Genomic DNA, 13,518 nt, shown 5'->3' with positions numbered 1-13,518 from the left:
CGGTGGTTTTGGCGTTCATTCCCGCGTTCATCCATTTAGACATTAACCCGTACATGTTAATGTATCGTGTAACCAGGTCTTAAGAAAAGAGCTCGATCTTTTAGCACTGATACAACTTTGACACTTTAGGAACTTAGACACTTGTTGAAATGTGAAAATATAACATAGAACATCTTTATAATACTATTGATGAGTACATGAATTATTCAACAGCATTAATATCGGTTAACCCACTAAAAACGAAGCGACCCTTCGCAAGTCCATCGGCGGAGCCAGCTGACAAACAATTTACGCTTTGTATAGACTCATCCTCAACATCGGGGAAGCTGAAATAAGTCTCCTTGACTGTAATTTTTTTCTGAAGGAACTGCACTCGGGTTCTGTCATTGGAACAGACTTCTACAACTTTTCCCACAAAAAACCTGTCTCGTTTATCAGTCTCAAACTTAATCCAGGGGAATGAATTTTTTGGGAATAGAGCCAGGAATTTCAAAATGACTATCATTAGAAATATCATTATTTTGCAAGGCCAAAGAAATAGTCTCACCTGCAGATGGATTTCTCCCCGATGAAACGTCTCCCATTTCTTCAACTAATGAACCTTGCACGCACTCAGCGCTCACACTTTTCCCCGGCTGAACATGAAGCCTTTTCCCCCTTCATTTTTTGTCTACATGTGTTTCTACAAGGGATGATGCAAGCCATTGCAAAAATGCATCTGACCATGCGATGCCTCCGGCAGAATCGGCCGAATTTTCCTTCGGATTTAAACAAGGAACTTTGTTAATTACTAGACTTTTGTGGAATGAGAAAATTCCTGCAGCTCTAAACCCTGCACAAACATTGCCCGACCAGGAAGGTCCAATTGACTCGAAGGCAGATTTCAATAATCTCGGAAACTAACTTTTCGGAAGAACTCATCGATTTTTACGCTTCCACTCATTAAGACATTTTCGCCATGCGATTTTTAGTGGCCTAAAAAAAGCAAGGTCAGGAGGCTGGCATAAATGTGTCGCATTTGGAGGGAGCATTACAAAATTTATTCCCTTCATTTCGCAAAGCCTAATTACTTCTAATGAGGGGTGACTGGAAAGATAGTCTCCTAACAAAAATTTTGGCCCCTGCCTGTTTTTGAAAAATGCCACGCTCATTGTAGTGAACCAGTCTTCGAAGGATGTAATGTCAAACCATCCGCTGCTATTTTGGTTAAATCTTGCTCCCTTAATGCTACCTTCTACCCACGTGGGATATAAGTGTACAGCTTTGTACACTGTGTACGGTGGAAGAAATTTTCCTCTTGCTGATGCTGCGATCATCACAGAAACACCTGTTTTGCTAGTGTCCTTGATGACTGATGGGTGTTTCTCTCCCCTTCTAACAATCACACGAGATTTTCCAGGATCATCACTAAAATTTGTTTCATCATAATGAACGATGTTTTCTGGAGGTACACCATCCAAAACCAATTCCAAATTTTAAAATATTTAAGAAGCACTTCTCTAGTCACTGATACACAGACCCTCTTTATGTTTTCACCGAGACGCAGTGCAAGTTCTCTCCGTCTCGGCATGAAACCCCGCACCCACACCATTCCCGGGCAGTTATCTTTAGACTTTTTTTCATGCCGTCCCATTCTATTTAAATACTACTTTACCACTAACTGGAGATCAACGGGACGTAAAGGAATCTGCACATTTCAGAATCCCTTAGGTTAGCTTGTAGGTCCTCTTGTTTGGTTGATAGCACTGTTTGTCCCCCAGAATTTTTCGGGTAATTTCCCTTGAGTCAATCGTGGACTGTTGACTTTGGGACTCCAAACTCTTTGCACACGGTGCATAGTGTCATACGTCCACATTTTACAGCCACAATAGCCTTTTCAAGTTGCCGTTCATCATGCACGTGCAAGCGCCGGCCTCCAATCACCCTTACGGAGTTTCTCTCCATTTCGCATGCGAACTGCATGAAATAAAATAATGTGTTCTAGTAAATACAATATTCATGATATTTAAATGAAATTGTTTCCAAGTTATGTGAAGCAATGGAGCTTAAAAAGGTAATTAATCTCATGAAAATCATGAGCACATTCCAAAGTGCAAAGTAGTTTCTTTTTGGCGATACGAAGTTCCACCAAACTGTTGTGCCGCTAACTAATCGGTTTTACTACGGCGAGGAGCAACAGATCCGCTGCATTTATACGTAATATGCTATATTGTATCATTCTTAGTCTGGGAGACATGATTTCACTGTATAACAATGTGACTTTTGAAAGGAAACACAATGTAAGTACAGGCCGGCACGATCGTCTGAACTCGCCCCGCATGTCCAAACTCGCCCCAACTTATGATATATGCGATGTTGGTAAAAGTACCGAGAAAAAGTAACTGGGCTCAATTACAGTTACTTCGTAAAAATAGTAATCAATTACAAGTACAAATTACCATTTTTAAAAGTTAATGAGTAAAATTACAGTTACAATAAGGAATTCCACTGAAAATGGATGATTATGCGGTAAAAAAATATCCCTCACACTGAAAATCACTATGAAAGCAGTTCCTGTCTAACCTGCATATTATTCGTAAAATTCCACTTTGAAAATTGTATGGTAACCTTGCACTCCAAACAACCTATCACCATGTTGGCTGAGCGTGACGTCAGAGTCCAGTTAACAATACGTTTAAGTGGTGCCAGTACACTATTTGTCCCAGTGCTAGGAAAACTTATGTACCTCTCAGTTCCACTTTTTCGTAGCATTATATGTTTATTTCATCATCAGTCGAGTGAAATAATTATCCTGAATAATTGACAGGTTTATAGAAGAAAGTTTATCCTGGAAGATGTATCAGTCTTGAGAAATAGCGCTTAATACTTTTTCATCCTCCTTATCTACGGTGATTTCCACAGTAGGTATGTGGTAATTAGTCTCACTTTACGTTCCGGTGTCACATTAGCCCCAACAGTGCAAACGCTCAAATTTATGAACAGTTTAAGGTATCAAACTACTACGACTCACCGTAAGCCTTTCTTCCAGACCTCAGGAATGCTTAGTAAATCGCCGTCAAATATGTTCCATTTTATTCCTCCAAAACGATAACTTCACACATTCCAATATTGCACCAAGTACACATTAAAAGCAATGAGTAAATGACAGTAGTTAAATGAGATACAAACCAAGCTTTATATTACTGCGAGTGAGATTGTTGATTTCATTTATGTTGCATTTCAATTTTGCGGCTTCTCAACCATGTGCCAAGAAATCTTCATTATTGAAGAAGAAATAATTGACAATGAATTAATCTACCTTCAGATTGTTCCCAGAATGCGTCTTTACGAAGTTGGAGACAGCCTTTAAGTAATACGCGCACCGTAAAAACTTTTAAAGTATTCGCAACTATTTTTACACTCCATTCAAGTTATGAATCAGTATCGTCGTAGATGATTGTTATTGTCGCTATTGTTTTGCTATTGCCATGGAGCGAATCTGCTTACTCGCATTCTGACGTCACAGGGCATTTTTGTAGCGCGAAAGTATTCAGTCATTTTCGTGAACTTTGAAGCTCTATAGCAACAAGAATATTTAGAATTATGAAGTCATATTCTGCATGCATTAATAACTTTAACTTATTTATCTAGACATGTAAAAAAAATTACCTTTTTAATTTTATGAGAGCACCCCATTAATTCTTATATGATTGTCCACTCTTAGAGACCAACTGGTAACTGGCAACTGTTGAATAGTGGAGTAGAAATGTGGAAAATTTAAATCATAGCAAATGCTTGAATTGCAATTTCACTTGCAGTATATATGATTATTACTGCTGTAGCAATTACAAGGGGTGGAATATTTTTATCCATCATAAGTAGGCTATAACATAAGAGTGGCTGAACCTATAAAAGCAAATTATGGTACTCAATGATTCGAAGTTATCTGTAGACCTAGGTGAAATTAGTAAAGAAGTCATCTATTACGAGCAAGTAACAGTTTCAACCAAAGTAACATTAACAACCAAAATAACTATTCCTCTTTTATCGTAAGGAGTAAATTACATGTAAAAATTGCATTTCCTAAAAAGTTATTGTTACAAGTACAAATTGCTGCAAAAGTAACCTTTACATGCAAGTCATCAGATTTCTTTTACTCAATTAATTACCAGCACTGTGTATAAGTACACATTATATTAAAATTTTGAAGACATTTAGATAACAGCCAAAGGTTGACCTGTGGGTTATAGTTGGGAATTTAGGGTAGGAGAAAAGGCCCCTGCCGTTTAGGTTTGGTTTGTGAAACAATATAATATCTGATAGAGGATGGTACCAAAGTGTACTCAAGCTGTCCTATGGTAAAGTAGTTGAGTGCGTAAGGTGTTTCCATAAAATTTATTGCAGTTGGTGGGTTCAAAAGTCCTTCATGAATGTACCAGGTCAATTTTTGCCTAGTTAATGTTTATTTTAACTTAAAATTTCCATTGTTTTTGCATCATTAACAATGATGCATGAAGTCTTAGCCACTGGTAATTTGCATTGTGACGCCAACTTGCATACCACCTAAATTTTAGGTTAAAACACTGCACTTACCTTGAAATGATCTCTATAGCTGTGCAAATGTGATGACAGAAATGGCATTGTCATGAAATTTCTTCAAGCATCAATCATCCTCTTTCTTTCCTTTCCCATGGTAGATATTCTTGTACTAGTACACTATTGAACAAAATAATACTCTCCTAGGTCTTCTTGCTTAAATATAAAGAGAACTGGAGACACTTATAGCTACCAAACAACGAAAATAAACAAATGCCAAAGGCCAAACTCCGTGTTGTGTATAGATATGGGCTGAGGTAGAGCACTTTTTGTTCATTGCACTGTAAGCCAACTTAAGATCATATGACTATTACCCATTCTTTGGGTTTCCGAGAGTAAATTGGCTCTTTACATTGTACAATTTCCTGCTGTTAACATTTTTGTGCATGTGAATACATATTCTTCATATTTGAATGCATGTGAATACATATTCCTCAATGTAAACAATGTATTTATGTATTTAAACAAACTATGTATTATCACCATATTACCACAAATGCTGTTTAAAATAGAAATAAAAAAGGCATCACCATGGCATCGGGTAATAGTCATGTGATCTTTTATTGGCTCACAACTTTTGCTACTGTGCAGCCAGGACAAACACACTCAACCAATTGTAGTTCGCACCTGGTGGGTGAGCTAAGCCAAAGCTTCATCTTTAACGACTGTTACACAGCGACTAATTGGCCTAAGGAAACATTAGTGGTTTTAAATTTCAGCATAGGAACCAAAGAATGCAGAGATGTAGTTAAGTTTCCCCTTGTGACTTGCATTCAGAAATAGTGTCGTTGGGGACTTAACTTCTCATTACACCCTCGTATATCTATTGTGTCGCGTGTGCTAGCTAACGTCACAATAAAAAAATCTCATGTTGTATGTTTCAGAGTAATTACTCACTGGTAGGCTTTAAATTATAAAGTTGCAATATCTCCTATGGATGAAAGACTTGAAATTTAGCATTCCTGGCTGCCACAGATTTTTTTAGACAGTTTCCCAAAAGTGAGAAAATACTCTATTGATGATGTCTTGAGTTCTGGATACATCCTTCTTTACGGTGAATAGCAATATATAAGGTTGACTATCACCCTAGACCATATTAACTTTGTAAACGGGGAACAATCCAGATGTTAAAATGAATCATCGTGGCGTGCAGCAATTCATCACTTTAAGAGCTCAGGAAAATACATATTTTATACCTTGGGAGGCACCATGTCCTGGAACATGAATTTTTTATTGCTTATTTCTGACCCTCTCAAATAATAGCCATGAAAAAGAGGATAGAAGAATTGCGGGTACAGTTTTTGGTTTAATTTATTGATAGGGTTGAAAAAAATAATAAATTAAGTCCCCAACGACACTATTTCTGAATGCAAGTCACAAGGGGAAACTTAACTACATCTCTGCATTCTTTTCTTTTGTTAAATCCATTTTTGAAATCTCAATTTGATGCAATCAAAATGAGAAGTTATTTGATAATTATCCATTGATTTCCTACAACTCATTTTATGAACTTATAGGAATCTGCTCATTTGGAACCCTTTCTTTTTATTATTAAACTGATATTAGTGTATTTTCTTAGTAGTGTAACATAAAATAATGTACATATTGTAAAAGATTATATGAGTAAGAACCTGCTCTTACAAGTATGAATACTCGATAGGTATTGTGTAGTACCTATTCCCTTGCTAAGTATGAAGGTGATTCGCATTGCACATTCCAGTTTATTTCTGAAGATACTATTACTCAAAGAAAAGAGCTGTTATTGGTATGAGAAAAATATGAACAAGTATAGTACGAGTTAAGTTTGAGTTACTATACATTTTATATTTTTAGTAAAGCATTACATCCATTAATCCTTGTAGACCACCAGAAATTTAATTTTAGCAAATTCTTATTGATGTGACTCCTTTTGTTGAGATTACTTTGAAAAGAGAAGTTGGTTGAACTTTATAAGCTCTCAAAAATTCTTGGCAAATGCAAAATTCTTTTTCCGTAAAAACACAAGGCTTGCACTTTGTATTTGTAAGATCATAGTGATGAAAACAATGGACTGTGGACTAAGTATGTTATAATTTCAACTTAAATATCTAACGAAAAATGTTGTATTGTAAGAAGACCTAGAAGGTTAGAATAGCACGTTGCATCATCCACTACACTGTAATATCTTGGTGGTGGTGATTAGATTGAAATATTTCATTTGAGCTACTTATTGACTAAAGGGAATATATCGGAAGTCAGGGAATCGTAATGTTAACTTAAGCTAGAAGGAGAAATATCTCCAAAAACCGGTTTTTCAATTGTCTTTTGCAGTCAACAATTGGGAGGTGAACTGGTGCCATCCTACCAAGGGCTTGGCTTAGAGCTTTCTTTTTCCTTCTAACTTTAATTGCAATATGGATATCCTGATCTCAGATGATAAGGTTGCTTTATACACATTTACTGGAATACAGTGATTACTATGTAGGTATTATTTTTCTGCGAGAAAATTTCCAAAAAGTGCCTTTGCATGGAAAAGTAAGGCAGTTGAATAATTTATTTTAAAAGTATTATCACTATTATGTATTCTTAGGCATTAAAATATCCTGTTATCTTTTGACGTGCAGCTCCTTTATCAACCACTGTTTTCCATTTGAAAGTTCGATTGAACTGACTCAGGTTTTCAAAAGATGGTTGAGTTTTTTCCTACAATTTGACTCGGTTTGAACTTGGAGTTGCCTGCTCAGCCTGATTTTATTCCCACCTACCTTACAGATTTCTGTAACATAAATACATAAATGCCTACCTGCACTTGCCTTTTGGTACTACTTTATATATTTTAGTGAATGTTCTCAGCAGGGTCAAGGTCCAACCTTTGTAACTGTCATTATGGGTTTAAGCTTTTAGTTTTTCATGTAAGCCTCTATTGTACGCTTTGTTCTCATTTTGTGGACTGTAGAAATTGAGTTTCTCACTGTATCACTGTTATCAACATGACTTTTAGTGTATTCATTCCATGAGTTCCATGTGCATGTGTTTTTCTTAGTAAATAGTTGTTCATAGTTGGATGCTGGTTCTTTGGTAGCTTCATGATAATTTAAACGCTGTTATATATGAGCATATTTTTATACATAGCCATGTATAAAAGTGGAGTCAAGTGAATATTTTTGTACCATTGTCCTATCCTGAAATGTTTGATATTCAAACTTGTGAATAAAATTATATACTGCAGCTGTGTAATTATTGTTCAATTTTATTTATGATGGACAGAAATATCAGGGTAAATTTGGACTGAGTGAAATTCTCTCCCAACCAAGTATGTGTGCCTATCAAAGTGATTCTAAGCATCACTGTAGATTCTGTGCTTCTCTGAATAGATGAATTTTGATTCTTTCCCATGTTTTAAAACTTACTCCTGTGGCAACCTTGGTGTAAATGTTAGGGAGACAGCTAATGTGTGTTTTCTAAGATGAGAGGCCTTATGATAGTATGCACCACCATTGGAAAGCATGCGATTTCAGGCATCGTTAGACTAGGCCATCAGGCAACACGACGTCTATGCCCCTGGCAACTCAGACATTGAATTGTGTGTGGCAAGCAATAGTGTAACCAATTACTCATTGTTTGGTGAGTCTCGTCAGCCTTGCCAGTTTGGTCATAATCGAAGAACTAAACTTTGTATTTTTCACAGAAATATACATACTCAGATTGCTCAATTGATTTCACCACTATACAGCATGGTCATATGCACTGCACAAGGCTGATATAGTGTGTAGGTGATGAGGAGGTAATACGGTAACGTAACTGTAGCAGAGGGGATGATATTTGATTTAGCAAACCAAAATTTAACTCTGACTCAATGGCAAACTTAAGATAGTATGCATCACCATTGGAAAGCATACAATTTCAGGCATCATCTCCACACAGCAGAGTTAGTGTATATTTTATATTTGGCTCTCTTCAAGATATGCTAGTGTAGGGGCGCAGTTAGGAATTAAGGCTAGGGGGCTTTTAGGGTAACTAATACTTAGGGGTGTGGGGGTATTGCATACCTACTAGGGTAAGCAAGAGTTGCAGGGGGGCCGCCTCCAGAAAATTTTTAAGAATAATGGTTCAAAGTGGCGAGTTTTACGGCTTTCTAAGGGATATTTGATAAATCCTAACTCTATTCTATGAGTGATACTGATCCAAATAAGTAAAACTTAAAAATTTCTCTGAGCTCTGGGGGGGGGTTTATCCCCCAAAACCCCCCCTCACTGTGCTAGTTAGCTTAGGAGGAGTGATCAAGAAATTACTAAAAACTCCTGACCCTAAAATTTTTCTGGGATGAATGAAAATGTTCTTGTGTTCCATAAAATTTGATGAACTTCAGGTCTATTCTTATTCCTGTGTAGTGTTGAACAAAAGGTTTAAAACTTTTACTGTCAAATATCTAAATTTCTTCATTCAGCCTTCAAGTTTGCTCAAACTTAGGAAGTTTTATTGAGACTGCTATATTTCCTAGACACTTTTTCAATTTATTAATAGTACCATGTGCTTCATAATTGAGTTCTAAAATCTTGGACATTAGAAATGAACATATTACTAATCATTCGAGAAGCAAATTATCAGGAGGTGCAAAATGCCATTTTTACTCTGGAGTTTTACTTATCTTTTGCGATGAATTATGCCATAAAATTTTCTTCAGAACTAGGATGTATATTGTAGGTGTTAAAATTTAATTTAGCACAGAGTAGCTATTTGCAGTTTTGATACATTAATTTCGTGGGTTAATGGTTGCGAAGAAGTTATCATATGGTGCCATAGGCGGATCCAGGGGGGGGGAGGGGCACGTGTCCCCCCCCCCAGACCCTCATAAATATGCATGATTTTTAATACGGTCCCATTATCATTGCGTTCGTTTTGTATTACGAGGTATCCTTGTGCCCCACCCAGAACAAAATCCTGGGTACGGCCTTGCTTGTGCCCCTCCCAGAAAAAAATCCTGGATCCGCCCCTGTATGGTGCTACCACTTAATAATGGTTTCTTTGAGTTTTCAGGTAGCTATGAGCTAACTTTAGTTATAGAAATAAAAGTGGTCCTATTTGATCGCATTTTTGTAGACTATTTATTTTGATTATTTTAGTTGACGTGGTGTAGTATCGTTCGAATTTGCGCCAACAGTGCCAATGCGCGGTTGCATATGAAAGATTCAAATTACCTTCATATTTACTGGTATCTCTTCCTAAGAAAATTCATCATTAGGTTTTAGTAATTACAGGAATTTTTATCATTTATTATGGAAGTATATGGCATTAGTTGATATGAACGTGGGGTTTATGGAGAGATATGACAACATCGCACCACGTTTTCACGTGCAGGACGTCGAAGAAACCGGTTGAAGTCGTCCATTTGCATTTCGGTTTGAGTGGGTGTAGGTCGACTGCCCAATACAGAGAATATGTGGCGGGTACCGATCACACTTTCCGATTGCCGTAGTGGAATGCCTTCTAATAATTTTTCAGGTGAGTTGCTTTTATTTTTGGCTATACATTTTATAAATTTGAATGCAAGCTTTCGGTGGCCTTGATATATAGACAAATAACGGTCGTATGACGTGGACCATGCTTCGAAGTTGAGGAAGGATGTGGTTTCCGAGAATGCGGTCATGGGCTTATTGAAGTATTCACCTTTCTGACTTGGAATTAGTTGATGGGTCGTATTATCAGGATTTTATGGGGCTTAGGTTGAGTGTTGTGTTTGGGAAATAATATTTTTAACTATACGGTGACGCCATTTTTGTAATTTTTTGGCACGTGTAAATGGCGTCGCTCGCGTTAATATTGTGTAGTATATTAGCTGCGCCTTTTGGCCATGCATTGTCATTCGCAGAGGAGCGGGTGAGTTCTGTTATATATATGATTGTATTCTAGTGTTTGCTGTAATTAATTAACTCTTGGAACTTCGTTTTTAGGCCTATCATCGAGGGTCATCCCTGACAGATGAGTCTCTTGGGCGCATCGCCATACGGTCTGATGTTGATCACTTTAGAAATGTCTTGAACACCATACTTATTCCAAGGGTCGTTGGAACCCAAAATCATGAAAGAGTGAAACAGGTAATTATGTTCGATCATGAAGTTTGAAAAATTACTGGAAATGGCCGCATCTGCTGCATCAAAGATAACTTAATGTTATTTCCTTCTCGGTTCCAGAGCCTTGTGCGGTATATGGAAGGATTGGGTTGGGACGTGGAGACAGACCCGTTTACTGATGATACTCCTAAGGGACGTTTGCAGTTCGAAAACGTCGTGGCAAGGCTCAATCCAAACGCCCGGCGTTACCTCGTTTTAGCTTGCCATTATGATTCCAAATATGATAGAGAGGGTAGCTTTTTGGGTGCTACCGACTCCGCCGTCCCATGCGCTATGATGATTAATATTGCTCACACCATGAAGGAACATCTTAACGCCGTCCGAGACCAGGTATGTCCATTATTTCTTCTGCTATATTTCCTACAATAGTACAATGATGACAATCACACGGTTAATGATTCTGCTGATTATATTTAACATGCACTACCAGCTGAAGTTCCGTTTCAATTGTGATTTAAATCTTCGTGTGGGCGCATTTTTTAATAGTTCTGTTGTCCTTTTCAGTCAGACTTAAGCTTGATGTTCATATTTTTCGACGGTGAGGAAGCTTTCCGGCAATGGGGACCGAAAGATTCCATATACGGTGCCAGGCATCTAGCTGGAAAGTGGTCTAAAGCTCTTTATCCACCCAATAACAGAGCAGGCACCAGTAAATTGGATCAGATGGTTAGTTCTGAATTTAATAAGTCATTTGGTTTATAATGGTTGTACAGTCTTTGTTACCGCAGCATATGATGATATTTTTACCGGCTAATGAGTAATGATTACATATAACATGCACTACCAACTGAAGCGCGATGACTATAAGACAACTATTTGAAACTATCTTTCAGAGATGCTCTTCAAAGTTTAATACATGATTTATTTATTTATTTTACCCATCTAGGATCTATTGGTGCTTTTGGACCTGTTGGGGGCCCCGAATCCCTCATTCTACAGTTTTTTCTCCGACACTCAGAAATGGTACAATCATCTCTCATCCGCAGAGAAAAGACTTAGACGATTGGGTCACATTACAGATAGACCGCAATCAGGGACGCTATCTTCTCATCCTCCTATTTATTTCAACGAGAAGTCAACTTATGCTGGGATTGAAGATGATCACATTCCTTTCCTTCGTAGAGGTACGTTAGTCGTCTGACTGGCGGCTGCTTGTGTTGCCAAACTTCCATCCCCTGAAATAGTTTCCGGTAATACTGAGCCGTTTACTTATCAATAATTCCATGTTTCAGGGGTTCCAGTTCTTCATATCATTCCATATCCGTTCCCAAGTGTATGGCATACTGATGACGACAGTATATCTGCCCTGGACTTCGACACTATCGAGAATCTCACAAAAATCATAAGAACTTTTGTTGCTGTTTATCTAAACTTGCAAATTTAGTACCTCATGGTGCATGTTCTATTTCTATGTTGCAGACCACTCAGTATTGAAGGACATTCCTCGAAGGGTGAATTGTGTACAGTCGTCCATTAAATAGTTTTGCTTCAGACTTTCGTTTAATTTGTTTGCTAATAGCTTTAAAGGTGTTCTAACTTTATTTGAATGAATGTGGTTTGTGTATTCTGTGGCTAATTCCCAGTCCGTGTAGCATTATTGCAAGGAAATTCTGTACAGCATATCATGATGTTGGTATTAGGGTTGGTAAATCTGCCGGGTAAGTTGACGTCACAGTTCCAGCTCCAGAGAGTGGTATTAGCTCTTCTGGCGTTTCCAAACTGTGTACAGTAATTGGTAGTTTTCTATGTTCATTTTCCTATTGTAGGAATTGAATACGCGACTGCCATACATTTTTTTAGACAAGTATTATTTTAAAATATTAGTAGCCCGAGTATCATCCTATTGAGTCCAGATTTACTTTTGTTTTGTTTTAAATTTTTAGGGTGTTAAATCTTAAAAGTTTCTTTCCAGTTGATATGTCATGCGTCTTGTTTATTTAAAGTTTTGTTTTTTCTTTGGCATAATTTTTTCAATAAGTCATTTTATCAATCTATTTATTTTGGCTACTTTTAGATTTTGGGCTCTTTCTGATGTGTTACCAGTTTGCTGGGTATTGATTGCCTTGCTGATAGGGCAGGGATTTACTCTGCACACTTGTGGGAAACATTTTCATGGAGAAGATTAAAGTTAATACTCATTGCATACTTACAATAGAGCCAAGTCTTTACCTCCAGTGAAATGGTGCTCATAATATCCGTAATATATGAAATCCACTTTTACCTGTCTAATTTGTTCAAAAGTGTCTCTTAGCCACTTGTGGACAAAGTTTGCCACACCCTGTGCTTTGATTATTTCACTTCTGGAGGGTTAGGCTCGACAGAATACAGTTCATGTATGTTGCATTAAAAGTTTGTTGCTTGTAAATCGAAGTTGTTTAATTTGTTACTGCTTTACCATTCTTGTAAAGTGTGGGTAGCCAATAGGTAATCCTGACCTGGTGGAGGTATTTAGACACTTAAATTGATTGGATCGTCAGTATTTAAGGTTGGTTGAAATGGCTGAATTTACAAGTGTGTTGAACTAGTTCAGAAATTTATTTTACTTATTGAGAAGTGATAGACTTATTTGTCATGATCACCTGGGAATATACTGACAGGTTTCATTATGAAGTCTTATATCTAGCTACAGGAATCATTTCCACTTAAATTACAATCTGCTTGCAACCTCAATTAGCGTGTTTTGTGGATTTTTTTCTGTTGGTTCTAGTTGAATTCCTATGGCATGATTATTTAAGAAAATCCTGTTTCTGCAGGCACTGTAGTCTTATGCGTATTGAAGCATCATTTCCTGTGAAAGTCACAAGTGTGACTGATATAGGTGTGTTGTTATTGT

General features: G+C 37.3%; 1 protein-coding gene across 1 annotated transcript; it reads left to right on the top strand.

Annotated features, from left to right (window-relative positions):
• Nucleotides 1-10,149: 10,149 nt before the first annotated feature.
• LOC124170363 (glutaminyl-peptide cyclotransferase-like) lies at nucleotides 10,150-12,176 on the top strand. Its single transcript, XM_046549087.1, has 6 exons — nucleotides 10,150-10,431; nucleotides 10,506-10,649; nucleotides 10,746-11,015; nucleotides 11,190-11,351; nucleotides 11,572-11,809; nucleotides 11,918-12,176. Exons 1-6 carry the CDS (start codon nucleotides 10,354-10,356, stop codon nucleotides 12,067-12,069), a joined length of 1,044 nt encoding a protein of 347 aa, XP_046405043.1. The 5' UTR covers nucleotides 10,150-10,353; the 3' UTR covers nucleotides 12,070-12,176.
• The last annotated feature ends 1,342 nt before the right edge of the window (nucleotides 12,177-13,518 follow it).

Source organism: Ischnura elegans, chromosome 1 (genome assembly GCF_921293095.1).
Source record: "Ischnura elegans chromosome 1, ioIscEleg1.1, whole genome shotgun sequence".
Taxonomy (NCBI): Eukaryota; Metazoa; Arthropoda; class Insecta; order Odonata; family Coenagrionidae; genus Ischnura; species Ischnura elegans.
The sequence above is the reverse complement of the archived record's forward strand: the minus strand, read 5'-3'. Positions and strand labels throughout refer to the sequence as shown.

What these genes read in the sequence shown, in the direction of transcription:
- LOC124170363 (XM_046549087.1), top strand. Translation starts at nt 10,354, where the DNA reads ATGGCGTCGCTCGCGTTAATATTGTGTAGTATATTAGCTGCGCCTTTT. An exon ending in TGTCATTCGCAGAGGAGCGG is followed by an intron (nt 10,432 to 10,505) that starts GTGAGTTCTGTT and finishes CTTCGTTTTTAG; the next exon opens with GCCTATCATCGAGGGTCATC. An exon ending in ATCATGAAAGAGTGAAACAG is followed by an intron (nt 10,650 to 10,745) that starts GTAATTATGTTC and finishes TCTCGGTTCCAG; the next exon opens with AGCCTTGTGCGGTATATGGA.